At 40.7% G+C, this 12,246-nt stretch overlaps 1 protein-coding gene across 4 annotated transcripts in view; it reads right to left on the bottom strand.

Annotated features, from left to right (window-relative positions):
* Positions 1-6,832: 6,832 nt before the first annotated feature.
* The window catches only part of LOC102223755 (thyroid hormone receptor alpha), a 68,127-nt gene continuing 62,713 nt past the window's right edge, over positions 6,833-12,246 (bottom strand). For all 4 annotated transcript variants that reach the window (XM_023349323.1, XM_023349320.1, XM_005811812.2 and 1 more), the window contains 4 exons: positions 11,800-12,005; positions 10,126-10,272; positions 9,187-9,445; positions 6,833-9,093 (listed from right to left, as the gene is read on the bottom strand). In XM_023349323.1, the coding sequence (XP_023205091.1) occupies positions 8,843-9,093; positions 9,187-9,445; positions 10,126-10,272; positions 11,800-12,005 (863 nt within the window). In that variant the 3' untranslated portion in view covers positions 6,833-8,842. The remainder of the gene's footprint in view (positions 9,094-9,186; positions 9,446-10,125; positions 10,273-11,799; positions 12,006-12,246) is intronic.

Below are 12,246 nucleotides of genomic sequence, written 5' to 3' on the forward strand. Positions count from 1 at the left end.
CTTGTTCAAACACAACACTTGGCTTAGCGGTTAATCCTGACCTCTAGCTCTTTGTTCTCATATAGAATGTCGGCCATGTTGTTTTCTGGTATTGGATCTCAACCCGCTGCTTCACATGTATCTACAAACTTTTGAACCTTTGCTCATGTTGCAACCATGAATGATGGTATTTTATTCGGCTACGTGAAAGACTAACAAAACGTTCAGCATAATCTGAACAATAGGGTCTCGTTTTCTATGATGGTGTTTTCAAAAGAAAAAAAGAAAAAAAAGAGTACATTTCTGCCAGAAAACTGACATTTTAAAGAAAACAAGGTAATTTCTGAAAAGTTGCTAGAAAATAATTCAGAAATTTTGAGATTAATCTCAACAATTTTCTAGGACAAAACTTGAACATTTCTGAGTTTGAAAAGTCTGAATTTCTCCCATTCTCAAACTCTGAAAATGTCCAAAAGTCAAACATTTTTGACTTTTCAAACTCAGAAATGTCCTTCTTTCTCTAGAAAATCTTTGAGCCTAATCTCAAAATTTTTTGGGATGGAATTTACTACTCTTTTTTTTTTTTCTTTTCCCTGATATTCCGTTGTGCCTTTGTGCCGGTTTATCACATAGAATCAGTGATCAGATTGATCTGTCACATCTGGTTGAGGTCTAAAGTGCTAAATAACTGCTGCCTTCCCGGTCAGAATTCCCCTTCAGATGCACAAAGTGGACAGACAAATGTCAAATACTTTGATGTAAGAAATGTCTCAATAAAAAAATTTAAAAAAAGTTTTAAACTATCGGAATGCTTTTCTCTGATTGTGCCGACAGCGATTTGTCACAGAAAACAAGAGAACAACGGATCCTGTTTCCTCTGAACCGTTATCTGAGTGGCTCCAGGCCAAATCGGCTCAGCTTTTAGATCAACAGCTAGAAGAGGAAAACTGTGGCTGCTTGCTAACAGGATTTGATGAGCCCAGCTGCAGGAGCTGAGTCTCACATGATGCTCCTCTGATTCACTAATCAGAGCCTGTGTGTTACCAAATAAAGTTAGTGGAGAGTCGCTGCAGGCCGAGACGACACTGGCCCGCTTTTATCACCACCGCTGCCTCAAAGAACAGAGAAGCACGCAAAAGATTTCACATTTTGTCATTTTATAAGATACTACTTTGTTAAAATAATTAAACAAAGAAGTATCATATCTTATAGAGTTAAAATAATTCTAAAGGAAATGAAAAAGGATGTACGCCGGTCAGCAGGACAGAGAGCTGTACGACGGTACGTTAGAGCTGTTGTAGATGAAAAGGAGTAAATTTCTACCAAGAAACTCAGAAATTGTCTAGAAAACAAACAGGGAAGTTTCTAAATTTGGAAAGTAGAAAATTTGATTGAAAAAAATGATTTTTTTAGATGAATCTGAGACATCTTTAAAAAAAAAAGTGGAAGTTTCTGAGTTTGAAAAGTCACAAATTTGTTAGAAAAAACAGAAAGTTTGACATCACTCTCAGAACGTTTCTAGAAAAAACATGAACAATTTCTGAGTCTCAAAAGTTGAACATTTTTTTGAAATTTTCAAACTCAGAAAATTTCCAAAAGTCAAAAATGAAAGCAGCACACGAACACACTGGAGTCTAAACCCATTCCATCGTTCTCTGGCCTGCATGTTTAACGTCGTCCTGGTGACAGATTTTAGTGTTTAGTAGGAAACGCAGCCCAACATAGAGTTTATCTAACAACAACTTGTGTGTTCACCACTGTTCTCTTGGAGGGCACACAGTGTGACATCACTAACGCCCCCTAGTTTAACAGTCCTTTGTATATAGCGACTCCCAACAGCAACTTTAAAGGATTTTTTGTACTAAACACATTTTGTATTTACTTGTACCATGTACAGTTCAGTGATTTTATAATTATTATTATTTGACATGCTGCAGTTTGTTGCTGTGGTTCATCTGTTGTTTTTTCTCTCTTTCTGTAGGTCTAGAGGAAAGACTTCTTTAAATACTGACACGTCTCAACGTTGAGACATAAAATAACCAAGTGTCTAATAAGAAAAACTTTCTCACCTTTCTCGTTTTTTCTCCTACCACTTTTTTCCCCTTTCCTTTACATCTGAAATGAACCCAAATCAATTTCTAATAGTTTCCTACATTTATCCTCATAGCGAAAGCTGGAAAGCTCCACTAAATCTGTTGGCTCTCTCCTCCACACTCAGAAAACAATTCAGAGTGCCACACTGTCGGAAAGGACAAGTTAAAAAAAAAAAGTTCAATTGGTTGAAACCAGCAAAATGACAAGAACCTGAAGATTTCACAATGTGTCTTTAATCACAATATTGCAGTATTTTACATTCCACATGGAGACACACTCCTGCAGGGATTGACACATCTTCCTCCACCGGTGAGAGCTCCGAGGAGCGGGGTGGGATTCTGGGTGCAGAACAGGCAGGAACAGAGAGACAGAGGTCAGGAGGTCAAGAGGACGGTGCAGGACAGACGCAGCTAGAGCCGTTTCTCCTGTGTAAGTCAGGAGGAGACTCAGCTGCTACGGTTTGGTACAGTGGCAGAGATTAGCATCCGATTCACAGTTTGGACGACTGTAAACACAAAGGGAGAGAAATCACGATTCTCCCTTTACAAAGTGAATAAAACGAAACAAAAAACAACCAAACACCCGACTTATTGCGCGGCTTCGATTTAAAGGTTGCAAAGTCGTCCTTGGGTTGGAGTGAATGATCACTTTTCTGTCAAATTAAAAACGGAGCTGGCTTCTAAAGCTGCAGCCGCCGGAACGACTCCAGAGATCCTGGAGCAGATGAACGAGTGCCGCCGTGGTTTCCCTCCGCCGGCCGTTTGGCGCCGCCAGCTCGCATCTACGTCACCGACGGGGAACGCTGACCCTCGACCTCAGCAAAAAGAACAGAAAAAAAGAGAGAGAGAGGAGAGCGCTGGCTCAACCTGCAGGCGAGCTCGAAGGTCGGAGGACTGAGACTTGGTAATCGCCACGAGTCAAACAAGCAGCGTCACGTCAGCCGGAGAGAAACGCTGCTGATTTCATCCAGACTCTGTCACCTGGTGAAATGATCTGAATGGGCCTGAGTGCATAGAAATATATATGTATATATACTTTAAATATTTACAGATATTTATATGTATACTACATAAAGTCCACAGCAAAAGCATTCATACTTTTTATTTTTTTACTTTGTCCCATGTTGTCATATTGCAACCAAAAACTTCTAATGTTCTTTACTGGGAGTTTATTGTCCAGACCAACACAAATGAAATGGTTCCATGGTAAATAACAGTGGTGGCAGCATCATGCTGTGGGGATGTGTTTGTTTAGCAACAGACTGGCAGGTAATAGTGCATAATTAATCATTTTCTATATAGTTTCTCTTGAAAATGCTTCTTTGTCTGCATTCCCACAGTATGATGCTACCACCGCCATGTTTCTGAGCAAACTGTTTTTTTTTATTACACACTTCTGGTGTTCATTTAGGGGTGTCAAAGTAAACTTTTGAGTTGGCATGCACGATACATCAGCACTATAATCGGTATCAGTAGATACCGATGATTTTTAAAAATCATGTATTGGACAGATAAACAAAGCTGGGCCGATATTAACAACCGATATTTATTTCTATCTTGTTGCCGTTTATCTTTGGAGTGGGAGGGGTCGACGTTGCTAATGTTAGTCTGGTCATGTGACAGTGATGTAGCAAAGGATTGTGGGTAGTTTGGTGGTGAAGTCAGCTGTGTTTTTTTAAGGTGTTGAAGGAGAAGTGAAACAGATAATATAGGTAAATATCAGCTATAACAGCAATATAAATACTGAATATTGGTATTTCCCTAAATTTTCAAATAGGTGCGACTTTTCCCTATTTTTCAAAAGATTTAAAACTTTCACCTCCATCATGTGAAACTTGCTGCTGGTCACATGAAATCCCAGTGAAATACATTAATGTTTGTGGTTGTAATGCAACAAAATCCTGAAAGAGTTAGATGTATGAATATTTCTGCAAGCACTACGAAGTGTAACGACACACCCATGTGAGGCACATGAACATATCGGAATGAGCGACAGGGCAGCTGTCTGTGTGTGTGTGTGGGTGTGTGTGTGTGTGATGGTGTTCACTCACAGCGATACAAAGGCGGTGTGGGTCCGTACAACTCCGTCATCCTTATCGTTTTCTGTGTGTGTGTGTGTGTGTGTTTGCGTGTGCATGTTAAATAATCCACAACATAGTTTAGTAACACCAGCTGCGTTTCATTAACCGTAAAACTGCGCAAACTGAAATGACGGAAAGCAATTAGCTTAATGCGACAACGACAGATTTGAAAAAAACAAAACAAAAAATTTCGCGTTTTTTTTTGACAAAAGGTTTTTGCGACAAGGTGAGGTGATTTTTCGGCCGTATCTAACTTTGTGTATTCTGCAAAACCTCAAATGAAACATTTATTCTCAGCATCACACAAGTCACGTGATCAACAACCAGACGTTACTACTGGCGAAAACGACGAAGAAGAAGACAGGAAGTGGAAGGAGGATGATGGTTTCTTTTCCCCAAACCGCAGCATAGGTAGCCGCTCCAACGTCGGAATAAAACGTCGACGTCTCAGTGAATAGATGATGAGCGCTACGAATCCCATGTAGCTGTTTACATCCATCCTGACATGATTGTTAATGACTCGTCGCGTTTTAATTCACGTGTGATTTTATGTCATTCCTTTTTTCATGGAAACACATCAATTGCGAAATTGTGTTTTCCCCCCTGACATCAGCAGAATATCGACAATGGAAACTCAGCCAGTGAGCAGCGATCCCTGACGGCCGCGCTCCGAGCCTCACCTTCCGGAATCAACAGATGGAGTGAAAGATGAAAACAGCAGGAGGACGAGACGGAGAGGAAAAGTGTCCAGACCGGTTCAAGATACAGACAGCGTGGTTTTAGTGCAACAAAGGAACCTGATTCGTCTTTTATATTTTTTTTTGTAGTGGATATCAGCTGGAGTCGTCTTTGACAGAGTTTCTCTCCCTGCAGGTCTCTGAGGTCTGGGTGTTCGTTTCTCCAGGGAGGAATTTATTTAGTCCATCATGTGCTTTCCAAAACTGCTGAGTCACCCGCCAGAGTCCTGACCCGACCGGGGCCGGAACGGCTCCACCCGCCGGAGCACTGTCACGGTCTCTTCGAAGTTCGTTCATTTACCGTCACTAATTCACCCGCCGGGCCGCCGTCAAGCTCAGGGTCTGAAAGAAAAACCTGAACTCAGAGCGACTCTTGGTCCCATGTGGGCAGTTAGAAAAACAAAACCAGGTGAAAATGACAGACGCCGCCGACGTATCCGTTCACAGTGGGGGACGTACAGCTTATCACTGCGTTGGTGTGTTAGGTTGGCGGTTGTGCTCGTGTTGGGTTCCTGGAGGCGGCTCCATGGAGACGAGAGGTGAGGTAGAGTCTGTTGGTTTCAGGCAGTTACAGGCGGAGGGGTTGGGTGGGGGGATGAAGGGGTGCAACAGGTCCCTCCACCGGGAGGAAACGGGTCAGGGGGGTTCAAGATGAGAACACACTGAGACTGAGAGGCTGCTTCCCACAACTTATCAGAAAGGGATAAAAAAATAAAAAGAGAAACCAATGAGAAAAAGTAAAAGCATCTGACAAGTGAATGTGAGTCTGTGAGGTAATGAATCAGGAGGTTTGAGTTGGGTGAGATATTCTATATGCAGACACCCTGTGTAGGCATGAAATGGCTGAAGAGCTTTTAGATGTTTTGAATAAAAAAGTGCTTTCTGTAAACACACTGACTTAGACATTACACTACGAGAACAAAATAACTATCAGTGTAAAGGCTGAAGTTCAGAAGGACAATGAGTTGATGGGGAACAGTGACCCAATCCTCTATGATTTGATCTAGAAGTTTTCCAAAGATGATTAAAGGTCTAGTATCTCATTTCTGTCTGCCAAAGAAAAAAAAAGCTGAGTGCTACATGCTTGGGTCATTTGCAAGATTTAAATCTGGGGCTGGTAGAGTTTTAATTTAGGCCATGAGAGTGTCTTCGATAAACAGAATGTCTTTAGTCAGAGGCTTCTTCAAATTTGCTGTAATACAGACTGCTACAGGAGAACCTTCCTGCCAGCAACCATCACAATCTACAATAACTCTTTGAAGAATTTGAATGAATATAAGTTAAAATAACATTTCATTTCCCTTTGGGATCAATAAAGTCTCTTTGAATTGAATGGTGCACAAATCCAGATTAATTTTTTTAAGCAGTTATTTTTTTCCTTCATTTATTAAAAAAATTATGCAACTGCACAATCAGCTTGGAGCCAATTCACCAATTCATCCCTATTCCGTGCCCACTGCCTCCCCTACTTCTATTTATTAACTGTAAATAAGTAATGTCATAGGAATGTACCTTAAGCCTTCATGTACGAGCTTATGTTTTATTATAATTAAGTATTTTCATCAATACTGAAGATAACTCATAGATAGATGTGGTCAAATCTTCTATAGTTTCTTTATTTCCTATAATCAAAAAATATTTTATCAATTTGACCTTTCAGGGCATTTTACTGATCAGTATAAATCATTGCTGGTTGTTTTGTATCAATATTTGCAAAGCTAACCGCAGAGCTAGCTTCTGCAGCAGGGCTAAGATGGTTTTTACTGTGAGTAATAATACATATTACGGCATGTTTTGTGTTTGAACTGTTAAAATAGGCAGTATTTTGCATTTTTAGAGGGGGTCTTCAGTATTTGCAGAGTTCAGCTACTCTGTGCCTTTAGTTAATTTAGTTGTATATATTGTTATTATTATTATTGTGTGTTTGCTTATTTATACTGTATATATTTGACCTTTTGCACGGGAGCTGCAATGGAAATTTCGTTGAATTCTGTTCAATGACAATAAATGCTATCTATCTCATGGATAGTCGCCCTGTAGTCATGCCAAACTGAAAAGCTGGGTTTCAGCTGCTCGGTGAAATAATTCAGTGCTCCAGAACTTAAAAGGCATTTAAATTTACAGCTGAAGTATGTTTGTTACAAACGTTCTCTTGGAAACGGAGCTCGAGAAATCTAGTCAGAGCCGTAAGTAATGACCTGAAGACCACACTGCAGGAAATACTAGCAAAACAGCTAACAACTGCTAATCAGTCACGTTGGAAATCAGCAGACAATCATTGTAACCATAGCTACTTCACAACCAACTAGTGAAGCTTTAGTAGTTCTTTATGAAGCTATGTATAAATTGATCAATTCTTGGCTTCTTCTAAAAACATATAATAATAATGATGGTTATAAAGCACTGTGCTATGTTTTAAAGTTGGGGAAAAATTGCATATTAATTAATTAATTTTACATATTTTCTTTACTGGAACACGACAGACAGCCTGACTGTGATAATAAATAATGGAACGAGATTTGTGTCAATAAAATTTGATAAAATCTTAAAAATTAACCAAAAACAGCCAAAGTGAGAAAGTTATCAAAATTACTAGCAAAAGTCACACATAAGCTGTAATTACCACATAGAAATGTGTAGAAAAAAAGACAAAGCTCTCCATGGGTTATTGTGATTGTTTAAATATTTCATCGATGAGAATAAAGGAGCTAGATCTCAAAAGTTTAAGACAAATAGGCCAAATATTTATTCAGATTATTTGCTTGGAAATCCTAAATTTTGCCAATTGGGATATACAGATATAGACAAATTTGTTCGTACCCCTAAAAATATGCAACTATGATCCGACAACCTTTGCAAGTAAAGCCCAAAAGACCGAAGAGGCACCAGACTGGCCGTTGGCTTCCTACTCATTTCCGCTCAATTCTCATCTCCACTCAGAGATTTCTCCCATTGGCTTTGATTTCTCAGGGTGAATTACAACAGGGCCGATCAGAGAACAGAGGAAGGAGTTGTGAACAGCGATGTTGAGTTTCTGCACTTTGCAGCTGTTCGCTATTCAAAAAGCTTTATTTGCCAAGACTGACTCCATACATACTCACAGTTTAGTGCTTACAGAACGCACTGTGATGTTCATCACATCTAGTGACGCACGGTGATTGCTGTAGAGTCCTCGGCTATAAGACTTGTAGTACAAATAATGCTTTGTAGATTAGTGTTTTACACAAAGTTGTTCTCTCAGCAGTTGCCAGTAGCATATGGGTAACTGTGGGGTGCATGGCTCCATATCCTCTAACTGAACTACATCTGGCCCCTCCCTCCCCACCAAATATAAATAAAGAAATACATTTGACAAGAAATGAGGTAACAGTGTTGGGGTGGGTTTTTTGTGCACATACATTCTGTGAGTGTGTTTCTCAGTGTGAAGGTTTGAGTGACAGAGGTAGGTTGACGAACACTCTCAGGGCCACAGTGGGTTGAAAGTGGAAGCTTTTGCTCTTGGAGATATTGGGGAGGTGGGAGTTCAGCGGGATGGTTGCTGGGATTGTCAGAAGTGCCAGTTGTCAGGTCCAGGACAAGAAAAAACCCTCGAAGACATGTGCTTGAGATTTCACGAAGGTGTGCCGCTAGCAAAGCCCCTCAGTTTGTATTAGGTGTGGCACCAGTCCAGCCCTCCTCATAGATGCAATTTGGATTTGCATATAGATGCAGGTTTATGGCATAGTGTTGAAAAACTACCAGCTGTAGAACACCTGGGGTTCTGTTTCATGATGCTGATGAGATTTTGCTGGTGGCAGAAAGTCAAGTCTTGTGTTTGACAGAAATGGGCAAATAAACAGAAAAATGTACAGGGCACGTTCTCACAAATGAAAACAAAATCCAGTCTTTCCTATAATGTTCATCCATGGCCGATACTTCCTTTACCGCCAAACCCGAAGCGGCGGGCGCGATGTCACACTTCCTGGTCCTCGAAGACTTCCAGGAAGAGTGGGGGGAAGAGTTCGTTTGGACACTCGACCTTCATGTGGAGGAAGCGACTGGCGTGGCAGGCGCCGATCATCCGCAGGTCCGTGACCTTCATCAAGAGCTTTGGCCAGAAGTGGGGAATGTTGTGCTTTCGGTAGTTGATGTAGTGCTCGAACGCCAGCAGGAAGGCCTCCTGGCACCGCTCGATCTTCTCCATGCTCATCAGACCCGACCGATCTGAAGCCAATGCAGAAAGAAGAACCAGTAATAAGACATGTTTACTGCAGCCAGTTCAAGTAGCTCTTCCTAGAAAAGGTGATGCTGCCTCACCTGAGCTCATGAGCAGCACCGCTTGCATCAGTGCCACCTCGGAGTCGTCCAAGTTGAACTGTGCCAGGCTTTTGCCCAGGTCAAATATGGCGTCCGAAACAACCCCAAGCCCGCCGTTTTTCAAGTGCTCGCGTTTTACGGCCATCTCACCGCTGAGCGTCAACGTTTCGCTTTCGGGGTCGTAGCGCACGGCGGCGCGCAGTGACATGATCTCCATGCAGCAACCCTTCAGCAGGATGATCTGGTCTTCACAAGGCAGCTGGCAGGTGCACAGGAATTCAAGGTTACTGCTTTTAATAGTACAAAACTTTCATAGAAACTTGCAAGAAGACAGTAAAAGCAAGGTCAACAAATTTTGTTAGAATTAAAATCAGAAAAGTGTGGTATAAATTTGTGAGTTTATGTGGGAATGGTGTGTATGGACCCGCTCCCAGTCTGCTAGCTAGGCCCCAACAGTGATAGCGCTGGAAAGGCCTATTGTATTGTACATTTCATTGTATTGTATTGCATATTTCACATCAAGTCATAATGCAACAGATTTAAGAAAGTGGCAGCAACAGGATCACAAGTGAAACATTCTGAGTAGAACTTCATGATGATGTGAAATGCTTCCAACGATGTCGGATTTGTGGATATCAATCTAAAGGGAGCTAGTAACAACTGCATGCTACATTTTCTGACTTTTATCTGCAAAAATATTTGAAAAACGTAATTTTTCTTCTTTTACTTTGCAGGTAAAACTTTTGTAAGGCTGTTATTACATGTACGATGGCAATAAATGCAACTCTTGTTAGTGAAACACCTACTTTGGCTTGTTTAGTTCTGATTTAACAACCAGCGTTTACGTAACTGAAGTGGCATGTTTGAACACGGGACGGAAAAAGACCGCATCATAAATTGTTTCATGTAAAACAAGATTTAGCGTCCTTTCCTACCAACCTCTGAAAACATGGGCAGTTTCTTGGCAAAGTCAACAACGCGCGTGATGGCAGGGGTCATGATCTTGGTGAACTCACTGAAGACCTCCAGGTCGACCTTATCTCCGTCTGAAGTGAGCATCAGCTGACCGTGGCCGATGTCGTCCGCCTGCAAACAGCACAACGACGCGGTCAGCAGTCAATGCGGCAGGAGAAAGAAGAGAAAACCTTGGACTAAAATGCGCTTTGTCTGCTCAATAAGCTGTGGATGTAAAACCCACACAGGATATACGAGTGTATAGTACACATGCTGAGTTTTGCTGACAATAAATGAAGCAGATTTAAGCTCAATTTCGTAAATCGACTAACAAAAAAATCAGTCATTTGCACAAAACCCCCTAAAACAGATAAGATATTTCAACACGTGATGGTTGATGTAATATGCAAGAAACTCTTACATGTATAATCATGGACTTTTAGAGTCACTGAAGGGATATTTTAGTAATCACCTGATTCTACAAAGTAAGGCGATAAAGCTGTAGTAAATTATTTATTTAAGCTTACTTAATCAAGGACAATGTTACATGTTAAAAACAATGCAACTGTTGTTTTGGACAAAGGGTTTCTAGTCAAAAGATATTTTGCAAATTTGTGCAAATTATAAAAGTCCTTGGTTGGACTTTTAAAAATGTCATTTAAAATACTGACTCCTCATTTAAACTGCTGAATTGCTTTAGAAAATGAATGAATGAATTTTTTTTTCATCTTGTTTGGTGAAAACATATAAAAACTCATGCATGCACTCTTTTGAAAATTCAAACATGTTCAATAAGGACTTTTTTTTTCCCCAAGCATTTTTCCAAAGTTTTGTTTGCAGAGATCAGGGTCGTTCTGAAGTGAAGCAGCTTTGAGGTGGTGAAGCAGCAGCAGCCATTGTGCTGCGGCTGCTTCTCCCACACACAGCGTGTTCTTCAGACCTGAATGTCCTTCCCTTTTTAAATCGCTGCACACAAACGTATTCAAGTGTAAAACTGCTTGCTTCTGTATTAAATGGTTGCTTGGTAACCATCATTTTCTAAACTCAGTGTATGAAGGTATCCATTGATTACCACAGTATATTCAAAATTTTATAGCTGGGTTTTAATGAGTGGAACCTTTTCTCGAAGCTTAGTCTTTCACTTTACTATTTTGGTACAATAAGAAGGACCTTTGGAAAGTTTTCAAATTTTGATAAAGCATGTTAGTTTGCACGGTGTAATAACGATTTACTAACACATTTAGCTGCTTAAATTTGGTAAAAACAATCTGACATTGTGATAAGAATTTAACTAAAAATTTAGTTTCTGTCAATAATTGTTCTAAGTCATTGTGTATGTATAGACTTTATGTGGATATTAAAGAAGGCAATTATTAACTTAAAAATTTTGAATTCTGTTCCTGTGGTTTAACAACACTTGATTGAGCAGAAGTTCCTTTCCTCCTTTGATTTGGTAAAACATTCCCAATAATTGAGTGAATTTTAAAAATTGGCTTAAATTTCTGTAAATTCATCTTAGCTCTCTTTTTTGCCCAATCCGCTAAAATCAGCGATGGAAAGTGAAAACTTTACAAACAGAGTTGTACAGCAAGTTTTCACCACGTGTGGCGGCCCTGAAACTCTAGCAATAAATTGTTTCCCTTCAAAGTTACAAATTACCAGAAATTTGCGCTTCTGTTTCCAGCTGGAGCCCTGGGCGTTGGTGTTCCGGTGCGCCTCAGTCACCATCCTAATCAGCTCCCACTCTGCGCTGTCTGGCTCCGGCCTCATCTGCAGCGTCCGCACCATCTCTTCCCGCTTCCTCCGCTCTCGGTTCTCTTCGATGAGGCGCCGCTTGGCCACACGCTTGCTGTCGTCCAGCACCACTGTGAGACAGAATGGGTGGAGTTAATGGGTTAGTGGTTTCATATAGAGATGTAGACTTGAGTGTAACTACATGGTAAAAATTCTGAGTTTGGCTTTTTACAAAGTGTCCTGAAATTATCTTATCAACAGGACCGAAAGGACCGCAACCTAGCTGCTCGGTCAGGTAGATAGCTAACTGTGAGGTAGCTAGCTAGTTGCTCTGTGTGGTAGCTAGATAGCAGCTCAGAATGGTGGCCAGCT

Source organism: Xiphophorus maculatus, chromosome 16 (assembly GCF_002775205.1).
Source record: "Xiphophorus maculatus strain JP 163 A chromosome 16, X_maculatus-5.0-male, whole genome shotgun sequence".
Lineage (NCBI taxonomy): Eukaryota > Metazoa > Chordata > Actinopteri > Cyprinodontiformes > Poeciliidae > Xiphophorus > Xiphophorus maculatus.